The sequence below is a fragment of the Mustela nivalis genome, assembly GCF_964662115.1.
Source record: "Mustela nivalis genome assembly, chromosome: 10".
NCBI lineage: Eukaryota > Metazoa > Chordata > Mammalia > Carnivora > Mustelidae > Mustela > Mustela nivalis.
Window position 1 is genome coordinate 7,709,830 of NC_139029.1, and position 21,691 is coordinate 7,731,520.

General features: G+C 53.0%; 1 protein-coding gene across 1 annotated transcript in view; it reads left to right on the top strand.

Annotated features, from left to right (window-relative positions):
* Positions 1-8,276: 8,276 nt before the first annotated feature.
* The window catches only part of LOC309842516 (uncharacterized protein C1orf167), a 28,130-nt gene continuing 14,715 nt past the window's right edge, over positions 8,277-21,691 (top strand). Inside the window, exons 1-6 of the mRNA XM_082686708.1 lie at positions 8,277-8,493; positions 17,988-18,118; positions 19,099-19,829; positions 20,040-20,315; positions 20,495-20,538; positions 20,569-21,217. Coding sequence (XP_082542834.1) covers positions 18,049-18,118; positions 19,099-19,829; positions 20,040-20,315; positions 20,495-20,538; positions 20,569-21,217 — 1,770 coding nt within the window. The 5' untranslated portion in view covers positions 8,277-8,493; positions 17,988-18,048. The remainder of the gene's footprint in view (positions 8,494-17,987; positions 18,119-19,098; positions 19,830-20,039; positions 20,316-20,494; positions 20,539-20,568; positions 21,218-21,691) is intronic.

Consider the following 21,691-nt stretch of genomic DNA (forward strand, 5'->3'; position numbering starts at 1 on the left):
GGCCATGGCATTCAGGTCTGGGGAATCCGTAGCTGGGGTGTTTTGAGCCATGGTTAATCTCCCAGCTGCCCTGGGGGCCTGGACCTGCCATTCCTGGGAAGATTTCTCCTTTAAATCCGCAGGGAAGCTGGCTGGGCTTAGGGGCCGGCCTGCTGTGGCTGGAGGAAACACATGCTGGTAACCCAGCTTCGGCCTAGCCTCCGTCCCAGCAGCAGAGGGCGCTGTTCAGTGCGGGGCCTGGTAACCCAGCTTTGGCCTAGCCTCCGTCCCAGCAGCAGAGGGCGCTGTTCAGTGCGGGGGGGGGGGGGGGGGCATCTGTGTCTCTGGGTCCGATGACTTGGGTATGGGTTTGCCTCCCCCTCAGCCACGTTCTGACTGTGTGCCTTTGAGCGACTTAATGACTCTGGCCTCAGTTTCTTCTGGAAAAGAGCCAGTGCCAGCCCTGGGGGTGATGACGTGAACAAAGTGTGTAGTGCCTGGCCCTGCAGCTCCCCAAGCCACAGTGAAGCTGGCGGGTTGCTCCTAGATCCTGTGATGATGTGGGGTCAATAGGCGAGGGGCGACCTCTCCCTGGCAGACCCTGTGTCTTGGTGTCAGGGCCGACTGGGACCAACACCCGTCCAGAAGCCCCAAGCCAGGGTCCTAATCTATATCAACTGGACCGAGTGTTGACCTCTGGCTCTCCCAGGCCATCCTGGCTTGTCTCCGAGACAAGAGAGATCAAGGCCTAGTGCACAACCCCACCACCCTCCTGTATCCATCCATGCCCTGGGGTTCAGTACCTGTTACCGCCGCGCAAGGGCTGTGGGGCTCAACTCTGGTGCCTGCTCTCAGGGAATAGACTTATAAAGAGTCCTCAGTCAGGAGGCAAGAGCTCCAGAAGAGACCCCTGGGAAGGGACCCGTGCTCTGGACCAGAGTGGCTGCACGTCCATTAGCAGGAGAGCCGGAAACAGCTCCACCATCAAAAGGAGACAAAGAAATAATCTGCGGCACATTCGTTGTATGGCTGTGGCTCGGCAGTTTGTGGGAATAAACCAGGCCTCTTTCTGTGGACACGGGTCGCCCTGTGTTGTGAGCAAAACAGATTCCAGGATGGCATCAGCAATCCGAGAGTGTTGGCCTGAATTTAAAACCTCCAAGCAATACCATATGTCGTTCACGAGTGTGTATGGAATGGAATAGGGAAGTGTGGACCAGACAGAAGGATCCCGTCAAGTCCGTGGTTGAAGCAGCCTTGGGTAGGGGAGAAGTGTGGCGTTTGGGGTATGGGACTAAAAACCCCAGTTCTGGTTCTCTTGTTCACACCAGGCCCTGGCACACGGCAGGTTGCGCTGTGCCTTCCCCTGGGTGTATGTGGTCAGTATGTCAGTTTCCAAAGGGAATGGAAAGGTGGGGGCACAGCTAGTAGAGCCTGTGTCAAATAAAGGGGAGGGTATGTTCAGAGAGTCCGGTTCTTCATAGTCCCAGATCCTCAAGTCCAACCAGATCTTTATGGGGTTCGAGGAAGGCCTCCGTCTTAGGTAGGGATCCCCAGAAGCAGACACTGAACGCAGTGTCTGGCTTGGTGCAAAGCAAGGGGGCCCAGGCATTCTGGTCATTGGCCAAGGGCTGTCCCATAGTTGGGGACAGTGACTTAACCTTCTAGGCTCTTCTGGCTCCCTTATTATGCAGGCCAAATGGTCCCAGGAGCTGGAGGGCTGTCCTGCAAGAAGAGTGCCATCAGAGACACAGGGACAGTGAGGGCCACCAGTGGGATGTCTTTCCAAACAGCTGGTCTCATAACTGACATCCTAACATTCATTCAACAAGCAATCAAGAGCCTATGGGAGCTAGGAGTCTTCTAGCTTGAGGGGTGGCGGTGGGCGGCGCGGTTTCCGTTTGCCATGAGAGGTTCCGGGCAGGGGAACAGCTCATAGGAAGGCTTGAGCAGGTTTGTGGCTGCCCAGCCTGTTTCTGGGCATAGTCGGGAGGCTGGAGTGGCTAGATCCAAGGGAGGGAAGAAGGAATGAGGTCAGAAAAGCAACAGGGACAGGTAGCAAAGGGCTAGTAGGTCATTTTGAGGACTTTGGCTTGTTCTGAGTGAGATGGGGTTCACTGCAGGGCTTTGGGCAGAATGGGACACAACCTGACCCTCACTCTAAAAGGACAATGTTGGTGGCTTGGGCTGGGAGGCAGAGATGCGGATGGTGACAAGTGGCCGTGTTGAGCTGAACACCTGGCACCGATTGTCCCTTGCAGGGAAGGACATCAGGCGGTTCTGCCCACTGTCAGAGCAATCAGAGGCACCAAGGAAAGCCGCGCAGTGGTTTAGGCACCGGCTGGACCACGCTTTACTCACCAGATCAGCCTCAGGGGGTGTGGTGGGGGGGTTGCATCGGTCCCCTAGGGCTGGCAGTAACTGACACAGGGCAGTGGGCTCACTCTTCACCTCTCTCCTGCCACAGGGGAAGGACACTCCCCTTCCTCTGGAGGACAGACATAGCAGTGGGCAGTAGAGGTGCCACGAGACACGCATGTGTAATCAGAACAAAAGAACAAACCTGGGCTTGAAACAGGATGATATTCCCACAGGATGTGACAAGGTCAGCACAGGCTGTCATGGGCTCTTTATCTCCTGGTAAGGAAGTGTTGCAGCCTCAAGGCTCATTGGTACCCAGCCCAACAGAGCTGCTCTTGGAGATGTTCTGAAGGCAAGGTGCCGGATTCATTCATGGACAGGACAGAAGAGAAAAAACAAGAATGTACCATTGCAAGGTTTAGGGCCTGAGCAGCCTGGGGCTCAAGCTGCCACTGACTGGGAAGGTGGGCGGCAGAAGGCCAAGTTCAAGGAAAGGCCAAATGAGCCACACTGAGGAAATGCGGCTTCTCACCATTGGCTTCTCACCATGAGGCCAGCTTTTGTAGACACTTGGAAATACTCAGTATTTTAATCTAGAGCGTCTGCCGTTCCCAGAAACTGTCGGCCACAGGAAGCAAATTCCTCATGCCTCTGGTCTCCTGTCGGTGAGGGCTGAAGCCACTTGGCTAGTTTCCAAATCTTGTATTTCTTGTTTTCACAAAGCTGAGCCTCCCAGATGAGGGAGCCAGAGGCAAGCCCTTGTCCCGGGAGAGGTCACTGTCTTCTGTTGGCCAAAACTGGGCCAGAGCCATCCGTACCTGCAGGGGCCCCCGCCTTAGGCCCATCCCATGAGTCAGTCCCCAGGATAGCCTGGAAATTCCAACTCTCCCAGCCTCCCTCCAGACTGGCCCTAGAGCCAGCAAGCCTTGATCAAATCCCTACTGCAACCCGTGACTGGCTGGGTAAGAGACATGACCGTCTCTTAACCTCACTGTGACTCAGTTTTCTCATCTGAAAAGTGGGGGTACTCACAGTGCCTGATTCAAGGATTAGTGAAGTCTAACCATGTGTAACATCGGTGTTTCTTATTCCCTGTTTACTGGGTTAATTATTCAGAGAAGGAGGGAGGGGGTGGCGAGTCTAGGGAAGGAAAGAATTTTCCTCAACCCTCTTACGGTCCCTGGCTGGGTCTGAAAATTAAACTGACAAAGATTAACAGGAGAAAAAAGCATGTATGTTTTCTCAAACTTGTACATGTATACGAGAACCTTCACAAGAGCAGGAAGGCCTGAGGAAGTGAAGAGACCAGGGGGCTTTTATAACTTTCACACAAAGAAACAATAAATATGTGAGATATTGACAAGACAGGGGTGCTGGGGTGGCTCATGTTAGTTAGGCGTCTGCCTTCCACTCAGGTCATGATATCAGGGTCCTGGGATCAAGACCCGCATCAAGCACTTTGCTCGGTGGGGAGTCTGCTTCTCCCTCTGCTATTCCCCCTGCTTGTGCTTGCTCTCTCTCTCTCTCTCTCTGTCAAATAAATAAAATCTTAAAAAAAAGGGGGGGGGGATTGACAAGACAAAGGGTCTGGCCTGGGGGCAGTGAATGGTGAAGAAATAACCAGGAAGATAAGGGTTAAATTAACAAGGTTTGTTTATACATATTTCTTGGCTATAAATTCCCTGTCTCTGGTAATAAGAATCAACTTCTTTCCTCCAGGAGAAGGAAACATGTTCTCCCTTACAGCGGTTCTCCCTGTAGGGGAGAACACCTTTCACAGAGGAGATTCAGGACCTATTTCAGGAAAGGACGGAGTAAGGTCAGAGTGACTTTCTTGCTTCTGCCATTTTTTCAAACGCTGAGGTTAAGATGTTCGGTATGTCACAGTGCCAGAATTTGAGGAGAGCATGTCCTGAGCCCCATCACCAGTCTGACCATCTGTTCATGTATTCATTTATTACCAATTCTATAATAACTTACTAAGTGTTTTCTACAAGTTTTGAAGAAATGGTCAGGAAATAAAACAGGGGTTGTCTTCACTGGCCACTGCAGAACCCCAAGGGCCCAGTTCCCCCAGGTAGTCGAGAGCTTGTGTTCATACCTATGAATCTAAAGACTATTGACAGATTCAACAGGTTATACAAAACATTATCATAGCGAAGATCTACACACCGATTCACAGACTTGAAGTTGAGCTTAGAGCTCCCGAAGACCAGCAGTGTGAGACGATTTCCCTTCCAAACCCTTGGTTCAAAAGAAATCTTACCCAGGGTATAAAACAGAGCGGGTCTGACAGAGCCCCCCAGTGCCACCGTCACGCTGAGACCAGGGCCCCAGGGCACAATATGAAAGCTCTTCTCCTACATCCACCTTATTCTTCAGCTTGGGACACAGGCCCCCAAAGAGGAGATGTGGCTAAGGGCAGGTGGAGACTTCTTGATTTTAGGGCCAGAACATGACAATGCGGAGACTGGGGTGCCAGGTAGAATTTAAAAGGAAAGCAACACAACTTCTACAGATGAACAGTTAGAGACTCGATGGTTGGGTTAATTCATAGAATAGATACAGCAGAAGAGAGAATCTGTACCCTTGAAGATATATGTGAAGGAATTACTCAGAATGGAGCAAAAAGTACAAAAGAAGATGTTGGGTCAAGGGGCTCGGGAGTGCAGGAGGAACAATAGAAATGACCACCATCTTCCCGCCTCCCCCACCCCCCCACTTCTTAACCCTTGACTCTCCTGCCAAAAGGATGTATGCCCAGGTCACGTCTCCATAGGTAACTCGATACCTATGTGGGGGAAACAGAAGTATCAGGACCCCCTTCCCCATACCCTCCGATCACATGGATGTGAGCCCATGCCCTACCTTGGCCAGATAAAAGACCCCCAGCCAACTCCCTCCCAGTGCGACTTCCCCCACTCCCCTTTTCAGAGTCGAGGAACCTCACTCGAGGGTGCCCACCTCCTCTGGGCGTGACTTTCCTGGCTCCCCTTCTCCTGAGCCCTGAAACCTCGCCGGAGAGCGCCTTTAATAAATCTTGCCTTGTGTCTACCTCACCTGGTGTCATGTTTATCTCGCGTATAAAGCCTTACAGAAGAGAGGTTAAGAAACAAGGGATAGCATGAGAAGTTCCAACATAACTCTGTGGGAGTTCTGAAGGAGCCCCTGGGAGAGAGGCAATGTTCAAAAGAATAATGGCAGGGAATTTTCCCAAACAGAAGACATCCACATTTCTAGTTCTCATCTCAGCACTTTGTTCAGCATTGCTTACCTGGCACAGTTCCAGGACAGAGCAATACATTATAACAAATACAGAAACAGGGATACCCAGGTGGCTCAGTCGGTTAAGCATCAGCCTTCGACTCAGGTCACGATCCTGGGGCCCTAGGATTGAGTCCCCCGTTGGGTTCCTTACTCAGCAGGGAGTCTGCTTCTCCCTCTGCCGCTTCCCCTGTCTGTGTTGTCTCTCACGCTCTCTCTGACAAATAAGTCAGTAATAAAATCTTAAAATACAAAGCAGATATAGAATGAATGGTGCAGAACACCAGAGATGAACACTAGGATCCCCAAAGCTGGGGCTCCTGGCTAGCTCAGTCAGTAGAGCATGTTACTTTCAGTCTCAAAGTCTGGAGTTCAAGCCCCATGTTGGACAGTAGAGATTACTTTAAAAAGCTAATTTAAAAATAAAAATTAAAAAATTCCCAAAGCAAGCTGGTAGAAATGATGTTGTCCTAAAAGAAATGTCAATTAACACTGGCTACTGATGTCTCACCAGCAACAAAAGGAGCCAGAGACCAGGGGAATGATATCTTTAAAGTCATGTGGAAGACAACCATCAGCCCACAATTGTGTACAATGAGTTCTCTCTCAGGAATGAAGGAAATAGGGGCACCTGGTGACCTGGTCCTTAAGCATCTGCCTTTGGCTCAGGTCAGGATCCCCACATCTGACTCCCCACCGAGTGGGGAGCCTGCTTCTCCCTCTCCCACTTCCCCCTGCTTGTGTTCCCACCCTCGCTGTGTCTCTCTGACAAATAAGTAAGTAAAATCTTTAAACAAACAAAAAAAGAAGGAATGAAGAAAACAAAGGCCTATTCAGAGAAATGACAACAGATTTTATCACCAACAGACCTTTAATACAGAAACATCTAAAGAACCTTCTTGTGGCAGGAGGACATTTTTCCATAAAGAAGATCTGATATATACAAAGGGAACACTAAACATATGGTTTAGTGTTCAAAACAATGCTGGTGCATTTCAGGAGGGCCTGGCCAGGCACAAAGTATTACAGAGTCCCTTTCTGTCTGAAAGGCGGGTAAACACTGCATTAACTTTAGACTTTGCCAATTTAATGTCTTGGAGAACCACTGAAAGAATAGAAATAGAATGGGTCATTTCCAAGACAGTGTTGGCCAGGGAGAAAGACTTGATCAACTCTTTTGTTGTTGTTATTTGATCACTTCTTAAAAAGCCAAGAAAAGAGAAGAAAGAAACATGAATTTGGACCATTGGCAAACACAAAAATAAGATGGGTTTTATATATCCACGTCATGATCATACCTTTGTCAATGATTTTCTAGAATCTTCCAGCCCTATTGTGTTTATAAAAGACACATGTAAAATAGACAGACTCAGGAAGGCTGAGAGTGCAAGAGTGAAAAAAGTTAAACCAGGGGCACCTGGGTGGCTCAGTGGGTTAAAGCCTCTGCCTTCGGCTCAGGTCATGATCCCAGAGTCCTGGGATTGAGCCCCGTATTGGGCTCTCTGCTCAGCAGGGAGCCTGCTATCCCCCCTCTCTCTCTCTGCCTGCCTCTCTGCCTGCTTGTGATCTCTCTGTCAAATAAATAAATAAAATCTTAAAAAAAAAAAAAACTTAAACCATGCAGGGGCACCTGGCTGGCTTGGTCAGTGGAGCACCTGATTCTCGATTTCTGCAGCCTGAGTTCGAGCGCCACACTAGGGGTGGAGTTTTCTTAAAAATAAATCTTAAGGGACGCCTGGGTGGCTCAGTTGGTTGGGCCGCTGCCTTCGGCTCAGGTCGTGATCCCAAGGTCCTGGAATCGAGTCCCACATCCGGGCTCTTTGCTCGGTGGGGAACCTGCTTCCTCCTCTCTCTCTGCCTGCCTCTCTGCCTGCTTGTGTTCTCCACTCCCTCCTCTCTGACAAATAAATAAATAAATAAAAATAAAATCTTAAAAATTAAAAAAAAATAACAAATCTTTAAAAAAAAAAGTCAAAACGGCTAAGGGAGCTGGTGTAACTAAACTGTATCTGACCAACTTGCCTTTAAGGCATCAACTCTGAGCACAAGATCTAAATAACAAAAGGTTCAATCCCCCAGATTTAGGAGGTGATGTTAGCTATGCAGATTCAGGGAGGAAGTAATAATTACCCCCTCCTTCAAGAATTGCTTTAGACTTTTAAAAAGTTCTTGGGCATTGATTTGTTAAAGGTTCACAGCAACCAGTGAGATAGTAGAGGAAGTGTTACAGCCTCCCCTTTGCAGATGAAAAGCCCGAGGGTCAGAGAGGTTAGGGTCTTGGTGAGGCACACAGCCCCAGAAAGGCTGGCGATCACAGGTCTTCTGACCCCAGGTCAATTGCTCTTTCCTCTCCCGGTTTGCAAAGGGAAAAGCTTACAGACTGGACAGAGGGCAGAAAGGCTTGGCAGGGATCCATGGGGAACAGCGTGGGCAAAGGCTTGGCAGGTGTGAACAGCCTAGAGGGCGCTGTGACTGGGCCCAGCACGCCCCACGGGAGGAGGTTTCAGGGGGACCCGACACCCAGCCGTGTCGCCTATCCTGCACGTGCAAGAAGCTTGCACAAGGCCACGTGCCTCGCAACTGGAGGCGCGCCAGGACCTGGGCCCTTGCGGAGGACGCGCGCTCGGGTGGATGCCCCGCCCGCGCCCTGCAGCCCACGCGGCGGCCCCCGGTGGCCGCCCTCGCGACTCCTGGAGCCACCGCGTGCCCCTCCAGGCTCCGCGGGCGCTGGGTGGCGCGTGCTCTGCCATCCCCCCAACCCTACCCGCCTGGGTTGTTCGTTAGCCCTCGCCGGAGGTCCCCTCCAAGTTCAAGCCCGACGGGGAGAAGCAGGACAGGCGCCCGAGGACGGGCCCAGGAGGCCAGGAAGAGTAACCGCCGGTTCTTTGGGTAGAAAGCGGAGGGAGGCTCTGATGTCCTTCATTGGGCAGGGATGGGGCGGGGGCGTTCCAGGGGGCGGACAGAGGTGGGAGAGGTGAGGAGCACATGGATGGACAGACGCGCCCAGGCTCGGGGTGGGGACTCCAACCTGAGGGTTGAGCTGTCTCAAGGCTTTTTTGGAAAGCGTTGGCGGGGGGGGGGGGGGGGGGGGCGGGGGGGGCGGGGGGGCGGGGGCGGTGTCCCGGTTCTGAGCATGCGCTGTGGCGTTAGTCCCCCTTCCACCCCTGGCCCCTCTGCAGCCCCTGACCCGCTGCGGCCGTGGGCTAGACCCGTAGCCCCTATAAGCTCCAGCTTCCCCATCTCTAGAACAAGTGACCTAATGCCTGGGGCTGCGGTGTCGATTTGACAGGGTGTGCGCTAAAGGCCGCATGCCCTTTGCCAAGGTCCCTGCGCTCGTTTTGCATCGTGTAGAACCGCTTTATGGGCCAGGTGTGAGTCCACCTGCAGCAAATACTGAAGGGGAAGAAAAGACTGGCTCGTGGCTCCCTGGAGGGAGGGGAGCGAACTGGACTTTCTTTTCTCCGTTAGGTGGTGGCAAGTCATGGAGAAAACGGACGCAGGGGAAAGAAAGGACAGAGTGGGTCGCTGGGATCTGCTGTGGGGTTCTTGATGGAACAGTCCAGAAAGAATTCTTGAGAAGTCTTCAGTGTAGAAAAGGTTTTCTTAAAGCAGGGGGACAGGACTCATGGGCAGAAAATGCTGCACCAGGATTGTGAGGAGTCACGGATTCTAGACTTTTAAGTCTATGGAGGAAGGGGTGGGGCTAGAGATCATGTGAGTTCCTCAGGAATTTTTGTGTGCTGAGAGCAGGGTCTACAGGACCTCGGAGGTCTGGGCGTTGTCAAGGTAAGGCTGGTTTGCGTGTCTAGTAAAACATCATCGTGAGAGCAGCCATGAGTTCCTTGAGGAAGGTCACGCTCTGCCTGTTTCGGGATTTCACCAAGGGCTGTGGGCTGTAAGATGTAATTTAAGCTACATTTCTCTGGCTTTTGTTCTTCTCATTCTTTTTCCTGCTGAACAGTTTTGACCCTTAAATGTTTAGGGTTGCAGGGGAAAGAAAGTCTTCTCTTCTGTAACTTCTTCCTGCTAAATAGGAGCAAAGTGATGTCCCTACCTTTGGGTCAACATTGGTCACCTGGGGAATTTTTATATATACAGGGGTTACCAAGGGCAGAGGCAGCCAGTCCGAGGTAGACAACACAGCTGAATGTCCCTGAGTAGAAAGGATCCTCTGTCACCACGACATTAGGTCAGAGAAGTTTTGGCAATAGGCACGGAGACATTATGGGGGGGGGGGGGAGAAGAAGAAGAAAAAGAAGATTAATATTATTATGTGAAAGAGAAGCCCAATAAAAAAGACCTTTGGCAATAGATCAGAATTTTCCTTCAGTCCTTCATTTTTGTTTGAAGAAAGGTGTGAGATCTCCCACAGGTTCCCAGGAGTAAGAAGGTGTGTTAGCCCGTACTCTGGGTTCCCCTGAGGAAGGTGCAGGCTTCATTCCTGATACAGGAGCCCGTGAGGAATGGCCTTCTCATTTTACGGCCATGGGGAAACAGAACACGAGCCGGAACACTCCTTTCATTTTGGAGTTAACCACACCCTACCCCGTATCAGAGTTGAAATCCTTCAAATATACCATGTCTCCTGGATTTCTGTGGGGTGGGCTGCTAGTAACTGTCAGCCCGGGTATAGGGAGGATATGGTCTGTGTGTTCCTCTTGCTAGATATTTGAGGAAACCAGAAGAGTTCAGAACATGGTGTTAAAATCTAATATCTACAAAGATGTTATTGAAACCTATTTTCCCTCTATAATCACCCTCATTTTTTTATCAAAGATAGCCAAATCAAGATTTTAATTCATTTTCAAATCAATTTTAATTCATTTAAAAAATCAATTTTAATTTTATTTTTTAAGAGATTTTATTTATTTATTTGACGGAGAGAGACACAGCGAGAGAAGGAACACAAGCCGGGGGGAGTAGGAGAGGGAGAAGCAGGCCTCCCACCAAGCAGGGAGCCCCCGACGTGGGGCTGGATCCCAGAACCCCGGGATCATGACCTGAGCTGAAGGCAGATGCGTACTGACTGAGCCACTCAGGCGCCCCTTAATTTATTTTTAATAAGACCAATTTTATTTAATTATATTCTCCCCCTCCTCTTCCTCCTCCTCCTCCTCCTTTTTTAGAGAGAGGTGGGGAGAGGCAGAGGGAGAGGGTGAATTTTAAGTGGGCTCCACGCCTACTTAAACATGGGGTTCAGTCTCAGGACCCTGAGATCATGACCTGAGTCAGATGCTTCACCGACTGAGCCACCCAGTGTCCCCAAAAGTCCAATTTTAACAAACCTGTCCTAGTTATTTACGTAAGCTCAGCAAGAATAGTGAGTGATCAAATAGATCTTTAAAATCTGCTTTGCTGGAAGTTTTATAAGGAATCTGGGTTGAACTTTGAGTAGCCTCTCTAGGCCAGAAGACAGGCCAAGTGCTTATCATCAGGCATACCTCTAGTACCTGTAAATTGGGGCAGATTCCTCTTCCCAAGTTCCCCAAATAGCCTGAGGTTCCTGCACCTACCAGGAAATGACATTCCTTACTCACCTGGTGTGGCTGCTGGGATCTCGGCAGGCAAGGTATCAGGCCAACATTTCCAAGGGGCTCTATTGGCTCCGTGTTTTGTAACGTCAGTCTCAATTCCTTAAAGCTGTCTGGTTACATATGAGTCTATGCATGTCTTTCTCAAATACAACATTCCAGTCAAAGTCTTGGCAAAATAACCCGTGTTTCCAAGGGTGTCATGTTACAAGGAGAACAGATTCTTTTTTTTATTTTTTTAAGATTTTATTTATTTGACAGAGCTCGCAATCAGGCAGAGAGGAGGAAGCCGACTCCCCGCTGAGCAGAGAGCCCGATGTGGGGCTCAAACCCAGGACCCTGAGATAGTGACCTGAGCTCAAGGCAAAGGCTTTAACCCACTGAGCCACCCAGGTGCCCCATAAAGAGAACAGATTCTTACTGAACTTATGCAAATGATTATGATTGCCGTGGAAGAAAGAAAATTCCCTGAGAGCGACCTTTGGAGGGCTCGGGTAGAGAGAAAAAGTTAAGTACTTCAAATTGTTCACAAAGGAATATTTTGACATATTTCTGTAAGTTGTGGGTCTCTTAAGAGAAAGTTTCCTTAATCTGGAACCAGCACTGTTTCAAGCAAGAACCCAGAAACTCTAAGTCATCTTCCTCAGTTCACTTAGTTCCACGCTACTAATTCTTGTTCAGTTTGAAGACAGCTTTTTAGTTAGTTCTGGATATATTTACCCCTATCAGTTTTGTGATTTTAAAGATATCAAAAACCTGTATTTATTTATTTATTTGAGAGAGAGACAGTGAGAGAGAGCATGAGCGAGGAGAAAGTCAGAGGGAGAAGCAGACTCCCCGGGGAGCCAGGCGCTCGATGCAGGACTCGATCCCGGGACTCCAGGATCGTGACCTGAGCCGAAGGCAGTCGTCCAGCCAACCGAGCCACCCAGGCATCCCAATAATCAGAATATTAAGGGTTGCCCTTAGAGCAACCTTAGAGCATAAGTAGTCTTATGTCAAAAAGACTCCATTTACGATTTAAATCTCAAGGAAGCTGATTAAAACCTCAGAAAGTGATAGCACCCACACCTGAATGGGATCCAGATCACAACAAATCGCAAAACTTTATGACTTCTTTACCAAGGTGGCGATAAGAGAGTCCTTGGTAGAATAAAAGCTTTATATTTAACGCGGATAACTCTAAAGACATGTCTTAATTAAACCAACAAACTTAGATTTAGTTTAAATGCTAAATATGATCCCCCAGGTTCCACTTCAAAGTCCATCAGTGTGTTCCCCATTGTCAAGTTTTACCCGGGGCCCGCGGTGGGGAAATCAGAAGGGGACAGTGTAAGTCCAAGGGGGTGCTCTTGGCTCCCCGTCAGCATCAGAGAGGGGACAGATGGGAGCCAGTGCAGGTGGAGGCAGGGAGGATGACCTAGGAGCCCCCTCTGCTGGCCACACCCCAGGTGGGGCAGAAACAGGAGGAGGGGGAGGGGAAGGCAGAAGAGGTGGGGTGCCCCCAGGAAGGCTGGAGGTGGACAAAAGCCCAGAGGGCAGAGAAAGACAGATCCCCAGTCCTAAAGCCCATCAGCTTGGACAGATAAAAAGACAGGTTTTCTTTCCACCACCAAGTGGAACTAGGCAGTCCCTGTCCGGCTGTAGAAGACAGGGAACCTCCCCAAAACAAAAGGAATTTCGGCAGCTGCTTGGGAATATTCCTTAAAGTCCCCATCCCAAGACAGACAGCTGGCTCCAATGATCATAGCCGTGAGCCCGGGCAATGAATGACGGAGGAGATCCCATATACAGTCTGGGTCTATCAGGAGGAACCGCGAGAGAGAGTCCAGGTCCCCTTTCTCAGGGATGGTTCGTGTTTCATCCAGCAACCTGGGCTGATTCAGAGGAAGCCTGTTCAGACAATCATCATCCAATATGTAGGGGAGGGGTTTTTTAGGTTGTTGAGTGGCCAAACATATTCTACAAGAGGCCCTTAGGTTGGGGTCCTGATTTAGAGCCATGAAGGCCTGGACATAGGGTACCTCCGTCCACTTGCCCTGTTTCCTGCAAAAGAGATCTAGCAAACAGATCACACTGAAGTTTAATGTCCTGTTAACAGGCAATTTTTCCTCATTTCTTTGTTGTTGATTTTTTTTTTAAGATTTTATGTATTTGAGAGAGAGCATGCATGCACGCTCATGAGCGGGGAGGGGGCAGAGGAACAAGCAGGCTCCCCATTGAGCAGAGAGCCCAACGCGGGGCTCCATCCCAGGACCCTGAGATCATGACCTGAGCGCCGATGTCAGATGCTTAACCGAGGCACCCAGGCTCCCTCCTCATCTCCTAAGGAGTATTGAAGCCATGCAGTGTTACAGAAGATCAGTCCTTTCTGAAGTCTACAATCCAAATTGTTTCCAGTGAGTAAAAAGGCTTCCCAAGGGAGAGTCCTTGGGAACTGAAAAAAGCTTCATTACCAAGAAAATCCGCCCTTCCCCACCCCACTCCCGGGTGTCATCCCATGTGAGATATATCAGAGGCTCCTGGTGTAAAATGATCCAAGGTGTCCCTCTAAGGAAATTGCTATGCTCACCACCCCGCCCCGTAGGAGGGATGCTGGTGTTCCCCTGCCCCCACCACCTGCTTCCCAGTTGTATCCCAGCCTACAAATGCGAGCCGGTGAATGGCCCAAAATACCACGCCGTGCCTTGCCTTGCCGTGCTCTGCCAAGAAGAACCCACCATTTTTAACCCATGGAACACACTAGAAAAGTTTTACAAGCAGAAATTACCCGATGTTGTAATTTAAGTAGTAGAGGACATTGACAGGAAACAGTAGAAAATGTAGAAATCCATCATGGTCTAAGCAACATTCCAATACGTATAGTCCTTCCAGCCGACTTCCCTTGGAAACGGTTCTAGTTGGGTTTTATTTTAATTCAATCGGGTACTGGTTTCGGCCGGCTCCCAGTGGATGTCCCACAGCCAGAAGCAGTTGGACCAGAGATGGGAAGAGGGTCATATTAGACCCAAGGCAGAGGAAACCTCCCATGGGAGTCTTAAGATTGGCAGCCGTACTAGTCACTTAAGTGGCCGTCCTGTGCCCAAGACAGACGACTTTGTATAAGAATAGGAATAAAGAAGGGCGCCTGGGTGACAGTCGGTTAAGCATCCGACTCTTGGTTTCGGCTCAGGTTGTGATCTCAGGGTCGTGAGATCAAGTCCCCACATCATCTTTGCGCTCAGTGATGTCTGCTTGAGATCCTCTCTCCCTCTCCCGCTGCTCCTCCCCCCCCGCAGGAGCAATCATTCTCTCTCTCTCCCTCAAATAAAAAAAGGAATCTTTAAAGAATAGGATAGAATTCTTGGGACATTTCTGGTGCAAAAAAAGGTGGTTTTCTTAAAGCAGGGGGACAGGACTCATGGGCAGAAAATGCTGCACCAGGATTGTGAGGAGTCACAGATTCTAGACTTTGAAGTCTGAGGAGGAAGGGGTGGGGCTAGAGATCATGTGAGTTCCTCAGGAATTTTTGTGTGCTGAGAGCAGGTTCTACAGGACCTTGGAAGTCTGGCTATTGTCAAGATAAGGCTGGTTTTCGTGTCTAGTAAAACATCAACGTGAGGGCAACCATGAGTTCCTTGAGGAAGGTCATGCTCTGCCTGTCTTGGGATTTCAGCAATGGCTGTGGGCTGAAGGAGATGTGATTTAAGCCACATTTCTCTGGCTTTTGTTGTCCTCATCAGGGACCCACTACAGTCAGGGAGAATGGTCAGGGAAGGGCTCACTGCCATGGTTAAGGCTGGCCTTGAAGGGGAGAGGGAGAAAGTTCCAGGCAGAGGAAACAGCAGGTGCAAAGGCCCTGAGGCAGGGACACACACAGCATTTTTGAAGAACAGCAGGGAGCTGGTGTGTTTGGAGCAGAGAGAGCAAGAGGGACAAGGGGTGAGGTCAGTAAGTTAATGAGGGAGGGGCCGATAATGCAAGACAGGGGGTCAGCAAATGTTCTTAAAGGACAGAGAATAAATGGTTTAGGCTTTTTTTTTTTTTTTTTAAGATTTTATTTATTTGATAAACAAAGATCACAAGTAGGCAGAGAGGCAGGCAGGGGGTTGGGAAGCAGGCTCCCCGCTGAGCAGAGAGCCCGACGTGAGGCTCGACCCCAGGACCCTGAGATCATGACCTGAGCGGAAGGCAGAGGCTTTAACCCACTGAGCCACCCAGGCACCCCATTGGTTTCGGCTTTGATAACCATAAGGTCTCTGTTGCAACTACTCTGCCATCATATCAAGAAAGCAGATGAGCCATAAATCACTAGAGATAGCTGGGTTCTGAGAGAACTTGACTTACATAAGAGACAGGCTCCCTGGTCTTGGAACTTGAGGGCACGAGCTCAGAAGAGGAGGAATCAAAAGAGGTGAGTGGGAAGGAGGCGGCAGGCAGGAGTGAGGGAAGGAAACTCAATCAAAATCCAAACTCTGCACACTGAATAAAACCAAGCAGAAAGACCGAGTCATGGCACAGTTCTCTCCCTGCGAGCCAGGAAACTCAAGGCTACAGAAGCGTTGAGTTCCGACTGCGCACAGAGTAAGGGGTTTTTATGGGATAAATGCAGAAGTTATTTGGTTTTTAGAACTGGTTGGTCTAGGGGCGCCTGGGTGGCTCAGTGGGTTAAGCCGCTGCCTTCGGCTCAGGTCATGATCTCCGGGTCCTGGGATCGAGTCCCGCATCGGGCTCTCTGCTCAGCAGAGAGCCTGCTTCCTTCTCTCTCTCTCTCTGCCTGCCTCTCAGTGTACTTGTAATTTCTCTCTGTCAAATAAATAAATAAAATCTTTAAAAAAAAAAAAAAAAAAAGAACTGGTTGGTCTAGAGCTAATGGTCTTTCTTACTTGGATTCAAGGGACTCCAAGGGAACAAGGAAGTCCAGAGAGAGCACGAACAGACTTTGGTGGTCAGGAATTGGCTGGTGTCCTTGGCTGATTTGTGAGAAGGACTGTAATTCCTGTAAGGTTAGGTTAAGTGTCCTTTATGCACCTGCATTGGCCATCTCCATTCGGCCTTGACATAGGTGTCTCCATTTTAGTTTGGCTCCACACCTGAGAAGAGGGCATCCTGGAGTCAGGAAGGCCAGGGCTCCCACGGGGACGAGTGAGTGAGCCCCATCCTCTGCGGCTTCTGCCTCCAGAAGGCCCAGGGCTGCGGGCTGGCCAGGGGCGTGGCATCTCGGGGATCAGCTGGAAGAAAGCAGCTTTGGGCGGGTGGGGATTGGGAGAGCCCATGGCAGGGAGGTCGGCAGAGGTGGAGATGGGAGAGGGATTGGGATTTGGGTGTGGTGAGAGTGGGAGAGGTGGTCTGGAGCCTGGAGGCTCAAGAAGGAGGATGGGGGATGGTTCCTGGTTGTTTCGCTTTGTTTTTTTAAAGTTAGAAGAAGTACATAGCACATAGAAGTACATAGCTAATCATGGCAATGATTAAGTCCTTAAGTGCTTGGAGGGATGATTCAGTATAAAAGGGGGAAGCTTGGGGGGGTGGTTTCTGGAGCAAGGACACCGAAGCCAGTGTCCCACTGCCCAAGCTCGCCCCCCAAGTTCAGGCCTGAGTCTGCTGTGGGACTCTGGGGGTCATGGGTGCTTTTCCTGATTCACAGAACAGCACCTGGGAGGCCAGTGGTGGCCCTGGGCGCTGTCCTTGGGGAGGCAAGATGGGATGGCCCCCAGAGGGCAGGGGAGGGTCAGGCTGGGAATGGGACCACACGAGATGGGGGAAGGTCTAGGAGGCTATGGCCCGGAAGCTGGCTGGCAAAGGAACACAAAACATTTCTCTTCCGATCACCCTGTTTTCTGACTGCAGCAGAAAGCAAAGGCTGCTGGAAGGGGTGGGGGGCGGGGAGGTGGCAGGGGTGTGGTGGCAGGGGTTTGAGGACAGAGGAGAAAGTGTGACTTGGCATCAGGGTGGGGGGGACTAGGGTGTGAGTCTCCCACAACCTTGCCCTGACTTGGGATGGAAGGTGGTCATTTGGAGTGAGGTGGTCTGTGCAGCAGTAGGCGAAAAGTACTGATGAGTGTTGAGCAGAGAGAGGAGGGGTGCGGGGCCAGGGGGAGGGTGTGCCAAGGATGCTTATACACCGCGTGGTTAAACCGTGGAAGGAGGCGTGAGACGGCAAAGCAGCAAGGGACTGACGGAGGTCGGCAGGGCCAGAGGATGGGTTCTGATGGGGGAAAGACCACTGCATCGGGTGCTAGAGGGTGGGGGTGGGCTCTGGAGCTGAAATTATGGAGTGGGTGCAGTTATTTAGGGTGACCGAGTCTGGGGGCCGCATGGGAGCAGGTGGTTGAGATGGGACAGAGGGCAGGATGGTGGGAAAGGAGAGATCGAGGACTCTGCACACCAAGAGTGGGAGGTGTCGGCCGTGTGGATGGTGAGATCGCCAAGAACCGTGGTGTGTGTTGGAGACTGCAACAGTGAGCCAGTGCTGAAAGTTACGAGGGGACAGGGCCTGGACTGGTTTCAGGGCCTGCCTGGAGCTTCGGACTGGAGTGTTCTGGAGAGAGGAGGAGGCGGGAAGCGGCAGCAGGAAGCAAAGAGGGCCCCCTCTCCCGGCCCAGTGGTCTGAGAGAGCCCACACCTGAGAGGGCTGCCTGGGAAGCAGGGGCCACAGAGAGAGGTCTGTGGTCAGCGTTAGAAGGAGCAGGTGCTGGAGGACACGAGACATTTTCAAAGGAAAGCGTGTGGTGTGGTCTGACCAGGACAGCTGGGGTTGGGCCCCAGGGCAACCAGGGGTGCTGGTGAAGGGTGAGGGTGGACCAGGGCTGGGCTGTAGCCTGGCAGGGACCAGGCATCCTGCCCTTGCCCTTCAGAACCCATCTCATCAAACAGGTCAGACCGCAGGCTGTGGTGTGGACCAAGGACGCTGTCGCCTTGCTTTGCCCTGGAGCCTATGGAGCTGAGACCTGACGCTAGCCACAAGGAGAATGTGCCCCCCAGGCCCGCGGTGCCCCTGAGGCCAGGCAAGACGTTTAATGGGTCTGGGCTGGGTGTGGCAGGAGCAGCTATTGGCCCACAGCTCCCTTCCCTTCAGGCCAGCCCCATGCCTCCCTAATTCCAGCTGGACCAGGACAGCAGGGCCAGGACAAAGTCTTCCCAGCCTGGGGCTGAGCGGACCAGGAGTGGGCCTGGCTAGGACCCCTGGCTGAGAAGGGACCCCCCCCAACTCCCAGGGTGGTCTGTGCTGGGATAATGGCTCAGGCTCTTAGGGCTTCAAGAAGGCGACAGAGCTGGTCCAGCCAAGGACAGAAGCTGACCCCGAGGAAATTCAGATTCTGATTCACATGCCACTTTCTCCAAGTTCTAGCTGTGTGACCCTGGGGCGAGTGGCCGAACCTCCCTGAGCTTTAGTTCCTGTCCTCAAAGGTGCAAGTCTTCTGGCCCACTCCAGATGCTGGGTCCTCCCAGGCAGCCCCCAGGAAGCCTAGTCTCCCACTGTCTCCTTGGGGACCGGGGAGACTACGCCCCACCCCGAGTCCCCCAGAGCCGCTCCCTCGCAGCTGTTGGATGTGTTGTTGGGTCTTGTTCTCACCCCCAGGGTTGTCTCCCATCACCTCTGCCCAAGCCAGAAATCAGTCATCCTTGACTCTTCTCTTCCCTTCACGTGCTCCCTCCCGCCCCCATTCTGAGCCTCCACAGCAGATCCAAATCTGTCCCCAAATTCCCTCCTCCATCCCTGCCACCCCGGATCCCAGCCCTGTCATCTCTCACCTGGAATGCCCTCGACAGGTCATTGCTGTCCCCACACTTCCCTCTCCCTTCCTCCCTGCCTGGACCCCAGCCCTGCTCCTTGCAGCCAGGCACCGAGGCAGACCAGCCCTCGGTCCACTGGGGGAGTCCTGAGCCCCCCACCTGGGGCCCTGTCTCCGGCCAGCACCCCCAACCCACCTGAGCCCTGACCACCAGCTCCTCCCCAGGGCACGACTGTCTCTCTTCTCTTTAGAGCAGCGGAGATGCCTGAAGAGCCGAGATGTTGGCCTGGGCAGTGACCATGGCCGGTGGGTGCGCGCGAGCCCGGCCCAGAGGGGAGGGCCTGCCATCACCCCCTCCCCGGGGGCCGTGCTGTGCCAGGAGCCTTGCCGAGTCCAGACCAACCTGGCTGGACAACGGAGCCCCGGCCTGAGCCCCGCCCTGAAGGGCACAGCTGGCCAGCTGATGAACACAAGCTTGCAACAGCAGAGTAACCTGCAGCCCCCCGCCGGCACGCCCCGGGGAAGGACAAGAGAGTTCGCCATCCAGCAGAGTAACCTGAGCATGAGGGGGACCAGCTCGGCTCAGGGCAGAAGGCCCATCAGCCACCGCCTCTGGCCCCACCTGACCCCTCAGGGAAGGCCTCGCCCCCGAGGATCCCTGGCTTGCCCATGGTCCAGCCTGAGACGGTCCCAGCTGCTGGCCACAGACACCTCCGGCCCAGATGTCCAGCCTGACGCAGGCTTTGGTCCTTTCAGTGGACACACACGGCCAGGCTCCAAACTCTGGTGTGGCCTGGGGAGCTGGCCCTCTAGGCTCAGAGGGAAACCCCTCACCCTGAAAGACCTGACCGTCCCTGTCCAGAGCCAGGCTCGGACCCCATCCCAAATCGCCGTCCGCCAGCTGCTGGCCTCCGTGCGACACCTGGAGCGCGCAGTCAACCGTCTCAGGTGCCAGGTGTGCCAGGAACCCAGCAATGGCCAGGTACTCCCCGCCCGCGCCCCGCCCAGCCAACCTGTGCTTCCCGGGATGGGAGGAAGGAGCACCTACCTACCAGGTCTCGGGGAAACTGCGCATTTCCCAGAGACACAGGGGACCCAGGCTGCCCTCTCAGACTCTCGGGCAAGCAGAACACCTGCGTCCCTGAAGACCATGCTGGGGACCCTAACTGGGGATTTCCTTGACCCTAAACAGGGCGTCCTTCAGGCCAAGCCCCTGAGGCAAGGAGAGAACTTCTCCCCGGGGCCGACAAACGGCAGCGGGCAGAGGGGAGTGCCCCGGCTCCCTCGAGGTGCAGGCAGCGAGGAGGCCAAACTCTGCTCTTTAGCCGGCTCCGGCTCCGGGGCTGCCTGGGGTGTCCCACCCAGGCGGGAAGGAGGAGAGGTGACTCCGCAGGAGCAGGTCCACGAGGAGGAAGAGAGGGCAGCTTCTTGCCCGCTGGACGCAGCCCCAGCAAGGATCATCGTGCAGGTGGAGGCCAGAGGAGGCTGGGCATGGGAACTGGGGGACCCCCGGAGGGCTCCTCCCGGGAACTCTCATGGCAAGTTCGCTGCCACTACCCTGTTGGGCAGGCAGGCTTGGCAGAGGGTGTGTCCTGTCCTGCTCGCTCCTCAGCCTGAGAATTGTGTCATGTCTTTTGGCTTTCCAAGAAAAAAGCCCGAAACGTGCTGAGCCTGGAGCCCGAGACAGCCCGGTGAGGCCATGGGATGGGGGGTGGGGGCTGGCCACCCTCCTGGGAGACCTGCTCCCCCATTTGCCTGGGCCAGGGGAGACGAGCCTCTGATGGAGGTCAAGCCCTGGCGGCAGGTCCTTGCGCGACTTCCAGGGGAGGGGACTCCCTTCCCACCGCTCCTGCTGGGGAACGTAAGGGCCCTCCCTGGCCCCAGGGACAGGGACATGGGGACTGCTGTTGCTGCTGCTGGGAGTCTGTAACCTCTAAGGCTGCCTGGCACTCTTGGCCATCCAGGAGGCACTCTGCGGCTCTGGGAGCTTTCCTGGCCGGGACTTCCTGGGCTGGCCACCAACAGAGGGTGTTGTTCCAGCCCGTAGCTGGTCTTCCTGCCGCAGCAAGGGGCATCAGGGCTGGGCAGGTGCCCTGGGTGAGGTGCGGTCCCCAGCTGCTTCGTGGGGCCCACCCCCCTGATCAGCCCCGGTCCGGCCCCAGCTGGCAGTGGCTCTCCAGATGTTTCAGAGTGTGGTGGCACTTGGTGCAGAAACGCCGGGCGGAGGCTGCAGCGGTGGCCCTGGGCCGCCGGCAGCTGCTGTGCAGAGGCCTGTGGGCTCTTCGCCGGGCTCCGAGACTCCGGGAGGCCCAGCTGGAGGTGGCGTGGCAGCGACACACTCAAGCCCTGCTGGCCCAGAGCTTCCAGAAGGTCAGGGGCCTGCTGGTTGGGCCATGGGGCGGTGATGAAAGGCTCGTATGTCAGGGGAGGGCATTCCCTTGGGCACCTTTTCTGCACCTCCTGAGTGATCTGCGGGAGAGCAGGTGGAGGGCCACCCAGACACCTGCACCAGCTCTGCTTGAGATCACACCCTGCCTCCACTACTTTCTTGGTTCCACAATTTCTTGCTGTGTGACTTTGGGCAGGTTGCTTAACCTCTCTGTGCCTTAGTTTCTTTCACTCCAAAAGGGGATGAAAATAATAGTACTTACCTCTCAGGGTTGTTGTGAGATTAAATTAATACAGAGAAAGGACTTAGAACCCTACTTAGCACATAGCAAGCGCTCCGCCATATGGGTGGTTGCTGTCTTACTACTGGTTAGCTAGCCAGGACTGGGAAGGCACGTCTGTGTTCTTCCCTCCTTGGGAAAGGGGGTGCTTTGGGAGGGCCCAGCTTCAGGAGTT